This window comes from Lytechinus pictus, chromosome 9 (assembly GCF_037042905.1).
Source record: "Lytechinus pictus isolate F3 Inbred chromosome 9, Lp3.0, whole genome shotgun sequence".
NCBI lineage: Eukaryota > Metazoa > Echinodermata > Echinoidea > Temnopleuroida > Toxopneustidae > Lytechinus > Lytechinus pictus.
The window spans coordinates 7,580,693-7,597,595 of NC_087253.1; the positions used below are offsets into that span (position 1 = coordinate 7,580,693).

Sequence of the window (16,903 nt, forward strand, 5' to 3'; positions counted from 1 at the left end):
TCATTATTATTATTATTAATTGTATTATTAGTAGTATTGGTGTTAGTGTTGCTATGCCCATAATGTTTATGCAAATAAGTTGTCCCACATAAACATTGTCATGAATCAAATAACAGTCAACATATCTGAAACATCGAGTAACCTCTCTTCACCTCATCCTACTCAAGCGATATTCAGCTCATCTTTTCAGGACTTCACTCACTTTTAAGAAAGGAATACTTTTAATTTCCTCTTTTCATCCTTTTTCGTCTTTCCATTTCAATCTTTCTGCTTGTATTTCCTCCCCTTCTTCATATTACATATGGTGAACCGTAAACCTTCTCCATGTTATACCAATCAGAAACGTCCAGTAACCTCTTTTCACTTCCATGATTTCATCCTACTTCTTCTCAATCTAGCGCTACTTAAGCCACATTCAGCTCATCTCGTCTGGTTTACAATCCTTTTCAGGACTTCACTTACTTTAAAGAAAGGAATACCTCTAAATTCATCTTTTCATCCTTTCTCGTCTTTCCATTTCAATTTTTCTGCCCGTATTTCCTTTCCCTTCTTCATATTACACATGGTGAACCGTAAACCTTTTCCATGTTGTACATGAATTTCTATGTAATAAATATATATAAATATAAATATATAAATATTTTTTTATTACACTTTTACATAAAAAACCTATATTTTGAAATTTATGAATGATGATACTTAATTCCCGGAATGATTCACTTGATACTTAAACGATAAAAGTTTCTTCAGTTTCGTCTTAATATAATTTGAATTATTAATCATTGATATAACAAAGAATGTGGTGGCTCAAACACCTGCAAAGTTTGCCCTTGTTCTCGTTTCACTTACTTTTTTCCCCACTTCTCTTTGTGTTCTCCTTAAAAAAAATGATGTTTCTTATTCTACATGCATACAATATTTCCAGACAGGAAAATCAGATTAAGAGGTGGAGAAGCGAACTCAGGTCGGATCGAGATGAGATATAACGACAGCTTCTGGGCAGTATGCATCGATGGATTCGATATCAAAATGGCTGACGTCGTCTGTAGACAACTTGGTAAGAAAATGTAGGATATTGACATGCTTGTTTATAACATATAATTAGTTAATCACCTACAAATTAATTAAAATAAGCAACAAAAGAAATACACGTTCTAATCTAATAATTTATATTTTTAAGCACAACATAAAAACATTTTCTTGTTTTTATTTAACGTTCCTGAATACATTTATTTCAAGGTTTCTCTATAGAATGTTTTCAATAATTCAAACCCATTCTCATGTACACCTGGGGGCCGTTTCATAAAGCTGTTCGTAAGTTAAGAGCGACTTTAAGAACGACTGGTGATCCTTTATTATACGCGCTTAACCATCACCAATGAATACATTTACCACAAGAAAGGATCACCAGTCGTTCTTAAAGTTGCTCTTAACTTACGAACAGCTTTATGAAACACCCACCTGGTATCTACAAAGGTTCCATGACATTTGTTCCAGCAACAATTGCTCGTCTGTAAATTCCATACGAAAGGAATGTCGAACTTCAATCAATGATAGAACACTATACCCTATCCTAAACCTAACATAAAAATCTACTGCAACCATATATATTATACTACATGAAGCCCGGGGCAATATATTGTCGTCGGAGCAAATATTATGTCCCCTCTACAAACCCTTTGATTTTATCTTAATAGGGTTTCGACACGGTGCTCTTGGGATGGGCCAAGTAGATGGTTTCAGCTTCGCAACACTGGACACCTCGCTTGATACTATCCTCTTTAGCGCCAGCTGCGTCGGAAATGAGAACAACTTCGATGAGTGCATTGATGTCACGTGGTCCGAGAGGACATGCTCTATGGATAGACAGGTCGCTATGTTCTGCGCACGTAAGTCGTATGGGGGGGGGGGCAGTTAATTATCAACAGTTTCCCTTGCTGGCTACTACAGCGGTCAAATTCGGGTCGGATGAGGAAGGGGGATTCCTGTTAACTGAATTTCGATATTAATTGAAAACAACAGAGCTGATATATTTACAAATGAATATATATATATATATATATAGATATATATCTTTCATAATGATCTAAAATCTGGAGAATTTCACATTTTTATTGTGAAACAATAAATACAATGGTCACTAAAGAGTACTGCGAGTTTCTTTTTGCACTCATGTAGGGCGAGGGAAAGGGGGCGGCCGCTTTGCACTCTGCGCCCGTCCATGAATTGATACGTAAATGTGCGCATATTTTAAACACAAAATATGGCATACATTAGAAAGCATGTAATAACGCTTGTTAATTAGTTCATAAATTTTGACAATAACCCCCAAATGAATGACAATGATCGCGGGTGCTATTTAAAGAACTTGTACTTCTTCACCATCCAGTTCCTTATTACGAAGGTTGCTACGAAAGCTCAACTCCTGTAGGGATAGCGGACGATTCCCAAACACTCCACGGCCTTGTTGGACTCTGCAGAATCTTCAGATATGACTATGCCGGCTCTTCTAAGACGGTTGGGGACAGTCACCGCTGTGGACATAGTTTGTCCGAATTCGGTACCCTTGTAGATGATTCGTTCTGTGCTGAATTGTGTGGAAACGATCCTTACCAGTTGTGTGGGGGAATAGGAGCCTATCGCGCCGTTTACTCGAGTAAGAATTTAATGTTCAATTATTTCCTTATGCTTTCATTTAAAACATTCTTTAGCATTCGGCTGTGTATACTTATGCTGTGGATGATCGCAACGTAGGAATTCAAATCTTACACCACAGCTAAAACAAATCTAAAAGAATCATATTTTTCATATCTGAATTATTTTTGTTCAGCTCTTCTCGGGTCTACTGGTTACACGTTGACCAATAACAGCGGTTCAATCACGTCATATGATTACCCAGGCAAGTACGCCGCCAACGACCACCAAGTATGGGAGGTCACTTTTGGTTCCACGCACCGCGTTCAGATTACATTTCCCGCCTTTAACATTAATTTTGTTGACGTCATCACTATCTCTGCAGGGGGTAAGAATGAGACATTCAATTCAAGGAGAACGTGGATATCCGACCCGATCTCGTCGTTCGTGGTTCGGTTTGAAAGCAGATCTTCAGGAACCGGGTTTATTATGAATTACGAAGGTAAGTCGATGTAATTGTTTATACATCCATTATCATGATGATGAAAGCAAGATAACTGCAGCATTACAAAATAGATACGACTTTTTTTAGGTAAAAAACTATTATTAGGAGTACTCATGTTGTTAAGACATGTGCTTACCTGACCAACACTTTATGTTACCTATATATTTATATCATGACCTGTATACAGTAAGAGGCCGATATGATGATGATGATGCAAAGTCGGTTGAGGTGTATGTCGTTGTGTGAGTTGGTTTGGGCGTGTGTACATACATTTTGGAAATTTTGAACTTTTGACGCCACTATTAGAAAAATGTGACACGAGATGTTGCTCGAAGTGGTGATCTGTGAATAATAAACATTTTTTTTTCAATTCTTTAGTTTACATTCCAAACATAAGTACCACTAAAGTGCCAGTACCTTCAACACAGCAAGTTCCAACGTCAACGCAAAAGGCAACAGCGACGACGTCAAACCAAGCAATGAGTACCGCTGATTTAGGAATGACTGATTCTGCAACTGTCGTTCCAACGCGAGTTCCACCGGCAGAAACGACAATGACTCAGCGAACAATTACCAGTGAAGAAAATTCAAATCCAGGTATAGTCCTGCATAAATTCAGGCAGCAAACTGTTCAGGGAGGGGGAGGGGGACTGTCCCCCCCCCCCCCTCACACACACTAAAATGGAGTGACGCCATGTATCCACACCCGTGGCCCTTTATAATGGTCTTTATTGCGCCCAACCTGTTGTCATGTTGGTAGATTATAAAATACGGACATTAAAAGAATTACCATTTAAGGGTGGTTGGATGATTTGTACCTGCACGTGCATTTTCCGACACAATTGTCGATCGTCCATACATTCATGTTAGAATGACAGATGATTCTTTTCTTGGAAAAAAAAACATGTTCTACAAACGATGGGTCTCTTATATTGTATCTGATTTGTACATTTGAAAATAACTTTCTTTTTTATATTATGTATAACCAACCACGCCAAAACCAAACATATTTTGCACAAAATAAATTGTAAGATTGTTATTTAGCTTCATAAAGACCAACATAAGCTTAAGTGAAACTTGAAATGTGTAGACTGCGCAATCTCGGTGAAACTTCCAACCTGTGTATTTTGGGTGAAACTTCTCTTCTGGGTCAAATAAATTTGTGTATCTGGTCTTTATTAATATTTAATCAACTTAATATTTTTGAAAGTATGAAAAAGAATTATTGTTTCAGATTAGGTTATTTTCCCATCCCCACCCTTTGAAAAAAACTACTCCAGCTATTTTCTGAAAACCTTCAAGGCGACTTATTGTTGATTTTAGATGACCACATATCATTCTTGCTCTGTCGATTACTTTGACTGTAAATCACTTGTTACATGTTTAAAGATCTTACGTTTACATCACTGTCCTTTGCCAAGTACTACAGAGCTTAGTTGGCACCTTATATCGATGACTTACTCGAAATTTCAGTGTCATGGAGCCAGCCCAAATGGAGTTACAATAGCAAACCATCACATAATTGGTGTTCTATGTTAGTTAAGCAAACTGACGTATTTCTTCTTTATCTTAAAGATGTAAGAATAGTAAATGGACTCACACCTAGAGAAGGAAGAGTGGAGATTCGTATCAATGGAGTCTGGGGTACGATCTGTGATGAAAACCTGAGCTTCAACGACGCCATTGTGGTTTGTCGCACTCTTGGCTTCACCGGGGCATTAGGTACCACATCGTTTTCTGAGTTTGGACCTAGTTTTGGAAACATTCATCTTGACAATATCCAATGTGATGGGACAGAAGCTGACGTCATGGAATGTTTGAGGAATATCCCCGATCCTCAGCCGCAATGCTTGTCCAGTTTTCGTGAGGCTGGCGTGAGGTGTTCAGGTAAGTAAAACGGTCCTTTGCAAAATTGTAGATACTTCATTGTTTTCTTCACGTGAAGCAATGTAGCTGAAGAGATGGAAAAGCGAGGTGCCGTGATGATTATTTATGCACTTTAAATAATATGACAAGTATAGTCAAAATGAATGAAATGAGACTAATTATCACAACAGTAAAGTAATGATATTTACACTATTGGAAATGAGTTTGATCAATCTAGATAATTGAATTAAGTAAACCAGTTATATTTTATTCATCACAATACGAACCTTCATTTCATTTTTCTTCTTTCTTCTTTTTCTTTTTTCCTTCTTCTTCTTCTTCCTCTTCTTCTTCGTACTATTGTCATTATTACAAGCTTGATACCCTGTTTTTTCGTGACCCCCCCCCCCTTCATCACTCAAACTTATCTTCCGTATAGCTTCCATATAGTGGAGCGTTGTGGCCCAGTGGATAAGTCTTCTGACTTTGAAACAGAGGGTCGTGGGTTCGAATCCCAGCCATGGCGTAATTTCCTTCAGCAAGAAATTTATCCACACCGTGCTGCACTCGACCCAGGTGAGGTGAATGGGTACCCGGCAGGATTAATTCCTTGAATGCATGAGCGCTGAAAGGCAGCTCGAGCTAAAGCCGGGGTAATAACGATAATTACAACGCGCCTCGGAATAGAATATTTCTAGATAGATGGCGCTATATAAATGCCTATTATTATTATTATTATCATTATTATATATAACAGATTGCCGAGATGTCCATCCACTTTGTATAGCGTGGGCTAGTCAAGGAGCGTGTGAGTCTTACCCTGGAAACGTGTGGCCTGTTTGCCAAAGCAGCTGCAACCAATGTGATATATTTGGTAAAAATGGTAGGCGAATCGTGTAGCTAACACAATGGAAACCAAGGGTGATTCAATCCTTACTCGACAGAAAAAAGTAGATTTTCACTAGGCGTAATATCTCATCACTGCCATTGCCTCTGCTGACCTTTGCTGATACTGTTACTCCTATAAATCACTACTACTACGACTACTGTTATAATACTACTTCTACTACTACTACTACTACTGCGACTACTACTACTACTACTACTACTACTACTACTTCTACTATTATTGCTACTGTTGTTGCTACTACTTTTACTACTACTACTACTACTACTACTGCTACTACTGTTGCTTCCTCTACTCCATATGTTACTACTACTACTACTACTACTACTTCTACTAAAAATTGCATTAAATGTGACATTCGCACAGGTCTTTTTAAACTTGTACCCCGTTCAATTAAATACAACCTGTCTATATTTTGGCAGCCACCATCCACCATTGCTCACAACAATTTCAGAATATGTATTTATTTATTTATATATATGTTCTGTATAGTATATGTATATGTGTGTGTGTGTGTGTATGTGCGTAAGGGTGTGTGTGGGGATGGATTTGCGGCTGTGTGTGTGTATGTGTGTAAATTTACTCAATCAAGGAACAATTCGAAATATTAGGTCATGAACTATTGACAGTTGTATAAAATGTCATAATTTAACAATTTAAACCTCACATTTTATTTGCAAACTACTTTTATTCAGGTTCGGCCCCTTCTTTGCCTCTGAAAGATACGTGTGTGCTTGGCCATTGCTTTGTCGATGAGAATAACGGTAAGAATCTATCATTGCCACTAATTGTATGTATATATATAAATATATAAATATATATATATATATATGTATATATATATATATATATATATATATATATATATATATATATATATATAATGTAAAATAAGTAGTTGGAGAGAACAATATTAGGCGTAGCTTAAATCAAGGTTCCCCAGAGCTGTTTACCGTTGTTCTCTTCAACCATTTCTTTCACACAATATTCAAAGAAAAGAGTTGTCAAAGCTGTTGTACATGTATAACTTCACATAAATATATATATATACAATATGTATATATATATTTTTTTTTTTTTTTTTTTTTTTTTTTTTTGGGGGGGGGGGCGTGATTCATCAATCTATACATGAACTAAAAACCATAAATATCTGTTTGGCTAAAATTCCTTTCTCCTTCCACTGATTGTCTTTACCCCTTAGATATGTGTTTGTGATAAGCGATATACAATCATCGCATATTTTTCATAAATGTTTAAATGTTTAATTCCATACAGCAAGTAGGTGCATATCAGCTGTTGAAATTTGCTTTACCGTAGGATGGTATCAAGGTAAGGAAGAGAGATTAATTTTCATAATAATTCCACTGGTACTTCTACTACTACTACTACTACTACTACTACTACTACTACTACTACTACTACTACTACTACTACTAATACTACTACTACTACCACTACTACTACTACCACTACTGCTGCTGCTGCTGCTACTACTACTACTACTTCTTCTATTACTACTAGTAGCACTACTGCTACTATGACGACGAAGACAACGAGGATAACAATACTCATAGTTGTAATGGTAATTGCACTAACAACAATAGTGATAATGATGATAGAAAATAATCAATACTTGTATATCAATATAACCACAATTTTTGCTCGCGTATCTTATATAGCCAGAAACTGCTAAGAATATTGAATAATGTTCATTCATTTGGTATAAATGCATCACATATCCTAAAAGTTGACTTCACGCTTCGCGCTCGCAATATCTTTTTATGCCATGCGAGATACACTTTCTTGTAAGAATAATGCTAATTAAATGTACCTAAAACTCCACTCAAAACAAAAAAAATCGTTTTAACCCTAACTAGGCGGGGCTTTTTTGGCTGTTCTGTGGCCGGGGGGGGGGGGGTGATTCAACCCCCCCCCCCCCCGATATCTCAGCCGCCGATCTAATTCACTAAATGAAGCTCCTAGAATACAAATTTTTGGTAAAAATATTCTTTGTAGCATTCTTAACAATCGCAATTGAAAAAAACTTCGGTTTGGAAATCTATTTCTTATGCATTTTATTGTTTTATGATATTCTTATGTATTTCTATGTTTTTCAACCTTTTGTTTTTCTTTGTTTTTTCTACCAGATTTATTGCACAACCTTTTTAAAGCATACATGTAATTATGCTAAAATCAATTGATTTCAGCTGTTTAAAGTAAAATAATCATATCTTTAGAAATAAAATGAGAAAACTCAATTTGCGTTGGCTTTGTAGACAATATCAAGTTTTGGAACAATTTTTGGTCTGACATGCTTGAAAGAAAAATATGGTATTATACTTTTGTATTTGTATATGGGTGTATTAATGTTTAGGTATATTATGTATGTGTGTGTATATGTATGCATTTATATATCTCGCATCTAACATTTCATCCAAGATTTGTATTTTTTTTGTTTTTTATTTTGAATACCTCGTTGTTACTATATTATGTTTATGTTGTATTATTATTTTTTCTTATGTTTCTTTGTTTTTGATGATGATCCTTAAATATCAGGATTTTTTATCAATAAACTTTTGAATTTGCATTTGCATTTATGAAATGCTGCGTAATTTCGGAATCGCGTACCCGGGCGTCGTAAATTTGGTCTCAAAATGTGCGCGAGACTTATAAAAAAGTATATACTCTGTGAGTTGCGCGGTCAAAAAATTTCGCGCGGCGAAATGATCGCAGAAAATGTTGAGGGGGGGGGGTGTTGATTCACCCTCCTCCCCCGGCCTGTTTAGAGTTAAGCCGCCGATCTGGGAAAGATAAATGAAAATATCCCCCCAACCTCCTTTGGAAATAGATGAAAAAATGAAAATTCATTTTTTATTGTTCGAAATAGACATACAAATGAAAATACTCAGAAATTTGTTTTGCCCTCTTGATCGTGGACCCGGCAGCCGCTGTGCAGCGCAAGATCGCCAAGGCTATATCCCTTTTATCGTTGAACGCCAAACAGGGTAGCAGCAGCTCCCATCATTTAACGTCTTTTGGTCTGACGCGGCTGGGATTTGAACTCCCGACTTACCGATTGTGAGACGGACGCTCTTCCAACTGAGCCAATACGCTGGTCAAAATATGGATCGCTTTATATATTGTAATAGAAACACTACTTGCGTGTTTTGCACCTGGGGCCGATTGCACAAAAGGGTCTCTCCAAGGACCGTTTTTCTTGTCCCCCATCTTTTATGATGTGCTGTATGCGAGATATATATGAAATGTATTACATAAATTCGTTAGGTATTTGTATACAATTTCATGACATATCACATCATTTTATGAAAAAAGATTTTCTTAACTTAAACGGATGAGTGAATATGTTTGCAGGTAATTTATTTTAAACGCGTTTCACATGACGCATCATAATAATTGGGCGACACGAAAGACGGTTCATACAAAGACCCTTTCGTGCAATCGGCCCCTGGACTCCAGCAGGGACACAAAAGGTGGATTTAGCGCCCTAGTTACTATATAAAGATCGTGATTCACACTGTTTTGTGAAACATGCAAAATAAATCTTACCCCCCCCCCCCCTCATCTGTTCCCAAACTTTTCTTATGCCCCCATTAGTTTTCAAATACTGGTGCCACCACTGCTAGGAGTGATTCCGTTACTTAGAAGAGCGACAAAAACATTATCACGTGCTCCCCTCTCTCCCAAGGACAATTTGTAAATGACCTATACCTTTAAAATTATTGTTCATACGTCACATTCCGAGTAACAATATAAACTATAATGCCTTGAATAATGATGAAATGTCATTAAATTTGTCAAAAGTGGCCCCTCTTTATTACAATTAATTCAATACCCCACCCCTGCATCCCGGCCTGTCCCATCAAACACACTTTCGAAACGTTCAGATGACAGAACTTGAGCAAATTACTGAGTAACAAAATATCTTATATATCTGTAACTGAAGTCCAAAAGAAAATACCGATGCGACATTATGCGTTAAGAATTGCGACGTTATGCAATAGTGGTTCGGGCTACGAAATTATGCTTTGACTGTGACGCTATGCGAAAATCATCCAACGCACAATGTCACTCTCACAGTCAAGACATAATGTTGTATTTGCGACACAATGCGTTTGTTCCATATCATCGGCTGTAACATGCGTCGTTGAATAGAACATCTTTTTCACCTCTTGCGAAATTTCGCACCATCGAACTCATGCATTTTCTCTATTTGTCAAACATTTAACGTATTTATGAGTTTCTAAAGAGCTAACATATTATCATCTTGCTTTTGCCTTTTTACGCACGATAATACGTTCCTGCCATGTTATATTTTGCCTTCCCGCGTGGGTCAAGCGCCACACAATTCGGATCACTTTATTGATGAAGGACTTTTTTACGCCTTGGCTAGGATTCGAACCCATAACCCTCTGTTGTCCCTGTTTTCGATGATGACCTCTAAGTCGGTCATTATGATTTGATGAGCATCTTCAATAGATTTCCAACGCTCCAAAAAGCGTCTACGCAGTAGTTGCCGAAAGTTGTTAATATAACTGTCTGTGGCCCGTACACTGTGTAGCAATATCTAAAGAATTATCGCGTGTACTATAGTTTTATTAACTCGCTTCGGTCTACTTGTAATTATTCTGTTATTCATGAAAATTTATGTGATTTGAAATGCAATGGCACATAGTCTTTTATAAACTTTAACTGTAGGTTTTTTTAACAGGCATCTAAACACTTGCTTAAACTGATTGTCCAGGCTGGAGATTTATTTATCTTAATAAATAAAATTCACAGAGCAATATGCTGAAGATTTGATCAAAATTGGATTCCAAATTACACATTCATTGAATTTTAATGATTTGCATTGTTCCAGTGAAACCGTTCTAGGCATGTCTTTATGAATATTCATTAGGTGGGCTGTTGATATCATAACCCCACTTGTTCTTTTTGTATAAAATTATCTTAATTCAACATTTATCTACCAAGAAGCATATCATTTAGATTGACAACTGCATTAGTTATCTATTGCCGCAACTTATTTTATCATAATGGATACGCGTCATGTACACATGTATGAAAAAATGAAACATTTATTATTGCATGTAAAAAAATAAGAAGAAATAAAATGGGGATGTGACTTCATCAGCCTACATAATGAATATTCATGACGATGTCCATATAACTGTTTTCAAAAAAAAAAATTGTTACCCGATTTTGATGAAATTTTCAGCATTTTGCTTTGTGAAATTTACTCTACTCTTTTTAATATAAATATTTTCAGCCCGGACCATCCCTTTAAGCTATTAGGAGACATACGGCCTAAATAAAACCAAAGTATTACAGTGCACGAAAAGAAAAAAACAAAAAAAACAAACGCAGTCAACAAGTGGCATACAGACTGAGTATGAAGACAATGACATCTTAGTTTCTCAAGTTAAGTTGACTGATTTTATAGTTCAAATGTTAGTTTGCTGAGTGCGTTCGAACAAGTGTGGTAACAACGTTTGCAATTGTGATACGTGACAGTATATCTTGGATAAGAGCGTATATTATCACTTGATTTCATCAACAGGTTTAATATGTTTACCTACGCCAGTCAAGCCCGTTCCTTCAACAGTAAGATGCATGTAAGTCGACACACCTGTATTATAAAAAGGAAGGGTAACGCTATGATCTTATTGTAACAAATTACATTTATTTCGTTAACGTTACGTGGTGATTCGTATTTTACTTGTAGCATTTCACCTATTTGCTGGGTCACATACCCCAACATTTTTTTTTATAAGAAGAATGTTTCTTACGAATGTACGCAAGACGTGATAACGCGACTAAACGTTGCAAGCCGTGTTTGACCCCTTGCACGAAGCCGTTAGACTGGGGAAAATGGATTAAAGAGAGCCTCAACCTGAGTGAGGATAGATCGCATAATCAATTCTTGTTCATTTATCAATTGTATATCTAATTTTCAGTACAATAGGTTGAGACTAAGTCCCGTGGTAACAAGACTCCTAACACATTTATGAAATTGACTGCTTGGATGTTGTCGTTTTTATTTACATGTATAATGTTTTGCACAAACACAGCGAAAACAGACTGATTCTGTATATTGTTAGGACAGGAATTTGTCTTCAATTCAAAAGAAAACAAGTAAAAAAAAAAGACTCAAAGGCAATTTGTAAGATGTCATAATGTCATACACTAAATACCCCCTTTCTGTAATGACGCAATGCATCGATGAAAACTATTTTGGAAACCACATATTGGTAATGTCTACAAAATCATTGCTCGTAATGCTTTTAGCCTTGGTAAAATAAAACACTTCCTACCAACACTATTTTTGTCGGGTCAATATACAGCCCAAAATACCACTACCACAAACAAACTGTAATAAGGGTTTTTCGACTACTTTGGGCATTATTTGAACTTTAGACTAACATGCTAAAAATGTACCAAAATCTGCATCTGTGAAAGTGGTTATTTTTCAAGATGGCATCCAAGATAGCTGCCGTTCATTAAAAAAAAATCAATTTCTCAAAATAAATTTGTTTTTATGGGTCCAAAATTATGGAATTCTTTTACAAGTGATATTCTGCAATGTACATGTTGGTCGATAAATGTAAAAAAAAAATTAATCCATTTCTTATAAATGATTACTGGATTATTTAATTCATCAATGTCTATTGTAATAGTATGTTAATCTCTTATAGTATATTTCAGCTATGATTATATGCTACCATGTCCACTGTATAATAATTATAAATATGAAAAAATGAAAAATGAAACAATTGAATTGAATTAAAAAATGAAAAAAAAAATACAGTGCAGTAAGGTTACAGCTGTCCGCAAGACTCTGCTGAAGCATAAACATTTGTTGCTGGTTCTTAGGTGGGACAAATGTGAAAGTGGTTATTTTCAAGATGGCATCCAAGATAGCTGCCATTCATTGAAAAAAAACAATTTCTCAACATAAATTTGTTTTTATGGGTCCAAAATTATGGAATTCTTTTACAAGTGATATTCTGCAATGCACATGTTGGTCGATAAACGTTAAAAAAGACTAAATCCATTTATTATAAATGATTACTGGATTATTTAATTCATCGATGTCTATTGTAATAGTATGTTAATATCTTGTAGTATATTTCAGCTATGATTATATGCTACCATGTCCACTGTATAATAATTATAAATATGAAAAAATGAAAAATGAAACAATTGAATTGAATTAAAAATGAAAAAAAAAATACAGTGCAGTAAGGTTTACAGCTGTCCGCGAGACTCTGCTGAAGCATAAACATTTGTTGCTGGTTCTTAGGTGGGACAATAATTCTAATGATGTAGAGATGTGATTCAATCAAAAAATGTATCTAGAGTCGGATGAAAAGTTCTCTGATGTTTGAATAATTACCAACTTTTCTTGATTTCCCGATAACAGGAATCCAGACGAACATACGCAGACCAATCTTCCTATACCTAGTTTGATAGAAGAGTTGTTAACTACGATAAACGAACTGAAGTACGCATCGTCTACTTTGGAAAATGATTCTATAATTGCTCTAGATAGACTTACTTCTCTCCTGACTAACCTTGATGGAGTACGTCTTCTTCCAATGCATATATACAACCGTCAAAACCAGGCTACAGTCTTGTGAGTTCGCATTAAGTTCGAATCTAAAAAGCTTGATTTTTTTTCTTTATAAATCTTCTGAAATAACATTTTGCTTAGATCGTTGAAATATTGATATACAGTTTCCATAGATATAAATGTTTTAGAATTTTTAGGGCTTGCTAAAGTAAAATAAATAAATAAATAAAAATATATGAACTAGAACGTGAAAGAGTAACATCCGAGATGATGGCCAGTGTATTATATTATGTGTGTGTTTGTTATATTTATATATGTGTGTATGTGTGTGGGAGGGAGGGGGGGGGGGCTAGTCCAAGGAAAATAAAGAGCAAAGGAGAGAAACGAACAGAATAAGAGTAAAATATTATATTGTTTCTCTGTTATTCTGTCAATATTATGACGAAATCTATCACAAACGTGCATTTTTGTAATGATCATGTCAAAATTTTTGCTCGCTCGCTTCGTTCGAACACAACTTTTTAATGATTTTACGCAGTACGCCATGTCGAGCTCCCTAAGAATTATGGCTCAATGCGCCTCTGTACTTGTAAATATACATTTAAACATTTACATGCTTTGGCAACTGTCCCCCTTGCACCCGATGCAACTAACATTTCATAACTATATGATAGCGAATTATAAAAAACCGCTGCCATTCTTTAACTCTTTAAGAGCCATTGGCAGCTATAGTTGCCCATAGCCCTCTAGTGCCACTGGCAGCTATAGTTGCCCAAGTAACTTTTTTTTTGTTTAACCAATTTTACAGCCAGAAAATCAAGACCATATTCTGTGTTTTTTATGTTGTTATATTGGCAAGGAATTCACAATTGATTTTGTTATATAAAAAATAGTGGTTTACATAGACATTTTTTGAGTAAAATGGCATTTTTGCATCATTATTTTGAAGAGTTGATTGCGGATATTACCGCGATCTGAATCAAGATTTCCCCTATAGACACGTGTGATATAAAGGTTGTGTGTAGCAATACACGTACTTCTATGGGCAGAGCAAAGGCGAGTGTGCGAAGGCATTCAGCTCAGAATTGACCAATGACAGAGCGGTACGATGTCTCTCACCCAACGCTACTCGCCCATTCGCTATTGTTTTATGAATATTCATGAGCTATCGATCGGTTCTTTTGCAGGCCGGTATGGTAGTATTCTTGTGTCAAGGCCTTTTTCTGCCTGCAAATGTGCACAGTTTCGGGGAGATTTTTTGGGGGGAGGGGGGGGGGTGGGCGGAAAGGTCTTATACTTTGTTTTATTAGCATTCTCACAAAATTCTTCTCGTTATAAATATATGAGTAAAGAAGGCTGTCATTTCCAACTCTCATCGCACTGTAATCATCACACTCATTATTTATTTATTCATTTATTATTATTATTCATTCATTATTATCATTATTAGTATTACTATTATCGTAATCATTATTATCATTATTGTTATTATTATTATCATTATTCTTCTCCTTCACCTTCTTATTATTAATGTTATTGCCATCAGAATCATCAGCTTTATTTGTCTCAAGATTTTTTTTTTTCAAGGTGGATGTTTTTCCTTTGCTAAATCAAACCATTGGTCAGAGAAAAAGTAAACGGAGTATATACAGTAATATCAGATGTTTTGAGGAAAAGAAAGAAAGGGATACATTAACAAAACCGATCAGACCGACCTGTTAGTTGCTGCATCATTGACGTCACTATCAAGGGGGTTTTAAAACGACTTTAGAGAGTAAAACTGAAAATGATAACGATGATAACGGGTTGAATATTACATTTCTTTAGACCACGCATATTATTGTACACTATGTTATCTGAACAAATTATTTATTTTACCACGGATAGTGCTACAAGCTGGGGAGGCCCTGGGCGGATGCAGGAGTTTTCTGTAGGGGGGCAAACTGTTTTCTCTTTACCTGGGTCACCCATAATAAATCAATACCGGAACCTTTGAAAGTATTCAAAAATCAAATCAAAAGACGCGCGTAAGCCCCGATTTCTATGAACATCCTGTGCTAAATTACTCTCCTAGATAATAGGTCAGGAGGGAGCGCGGATTAGAGATTCCTCATGAAAGAGAGTCTGGGCATCTATTGTTTATGACTTGGTGGCATGAACAAAGGAATGTAGTCACGTAGAATGTTAACAGGTGGCTACTTTGGTCAGACCAGTAATACAGAAAAAAATAGGCCTATTTTCTTTTTGAAAATTTGTATTGATTTTTTTGTTTGTAACTGATTTGCATTCCCTCTTCTTTGATTCACGAAAAATAAACTTGTTTTTCTTACTTCTGTGCACTTTGCCAAGAACGCCCATATTATTTTGTGGGATTTTATACCCCAAACTTGAAAGTATTGAATCTGTCCGACCCCTCTTTATCTATATTTCAATATATCATCTTTAGTTCTTTTATATTTTGTCTCCTTCTGACTGGCAATAACTTTGTTTGTTACACTACGAATAAAAAAAATTACAGAGTCTTATTTTGAAGACTACACGAATGAAAGGGTACAGTTGGCGCACTTTGAAGATACATGGCTCTAATATATTATTGTGTGTGTTTGCGTGGGGATCGCAGCTGTGCTGTGATTGGTCACTTGATCGGCGACAATGCCCTTTTTTGGAACAGGTCGCTTTCTCGTACTTCAGAGGAAATAACTTGAATAGCAAAATAGTATTTCATTCAAAAGAGCATTATTTTTCGTTATTTCTGTTTGTTCAATTTCATCAATAGATACGTCATTTGAAAGGGTAAACATTGAACTTTCATTTTATCTTCTTAATTTCTTGGTATCTCTACAATTCATCAGGTTATTTACTCTTTGAAATGTTCATGAAATCATAATTTTCTAGGTTTTACTTATTGAAAAAAAATGATGTAAAATATTACATCTTTTCTCAATTTTTCCAAACGCGAATATGAAAGATAATAACACGACCATAAAGCCCATGAACCATGCATCATTTCATGTGTAGAAGGTTTTATTATACAACGTACGGGTAAAGAATTATGACCGTTTTAAAATCAGTCGCTGCTCACATTTCGGTCAATTTAGGATTCCCTCGAATATCCCTGGCAGTAGAGGGGTATTGGGCCTGGCAGAGTAAGAGTTAAGTAATCAGAACTGTGGTTAAACTGCCAATTTGTGCTTTTAGGTTGTTAATGATTCATGAATTGCCCCCCCCCCCCAAGAAAAAAAAATCAAGAGACAAATTAATAACTCTTCTTCATTCAGATGCAAGTTTTCTGCCTTCGACAAATTTAATTCATTAACTTAAATCTTTACCCATCTTATCTAGTATAGTTATTGCACCACTCGATCTACTAATTTGAAAACAGCAGCGAACTTCAAGATTG

At 35.8% G+C, this 16,903-nt stretch overlaps 1 protein-coding gene across 1 annotated transcript in view; it reads left to right on the plus strand.

Moving 5' to 3' along the window:
• Positions 1-928: 928 nt before the first annotated feature.
• LOC129267821 (uncharacterized) overlaps positions 929-16,903 on the plus strand; it is a 30,057-nt gene continuing 14,082 nt past the window's right edge. Inside the window, exons 1-11 of the mRNA XM_064104591.1 lie at positions 929-1,057; positions 1,698-1,889; positions 2,390-2,656; positions 2,831-3,136; positions 3,518-3,736; positions 4,715-5,026; positions 5,763-5,888; positions 6,608-6,676; positions 7,188-7,241; positions 11,491-11,545; positions 13,354-13,566. Coding sequence (XP_063960661.1) covers positions 976-1,057; positions 1,698-1,889; positions 2,390-2,656; positions 2,831-3,136; positions 3,518-3,736; positions 4,715-5,026; positions 5,763-5,888; positions 6,608-6,676; positions 7,188-7,241; positions 11,491-11,545; positions 13,354-13,566 — 1,895 coding nt within the window. The 5' untranslated portion in view covers positions 929-975. The remainder of the gene's footprint in view (positions 1,058-1,697; positions 1,890-2,389; positions 2,657-2,830; positions 3,137-3,517; positions 3,737-4,714; positions 5,027-5,762; positions 5,889-6,607; positions 6,677-7,187; positions 7,242-11,490; positions 11,546-13,353; positions 13,567-16,903) is intronic.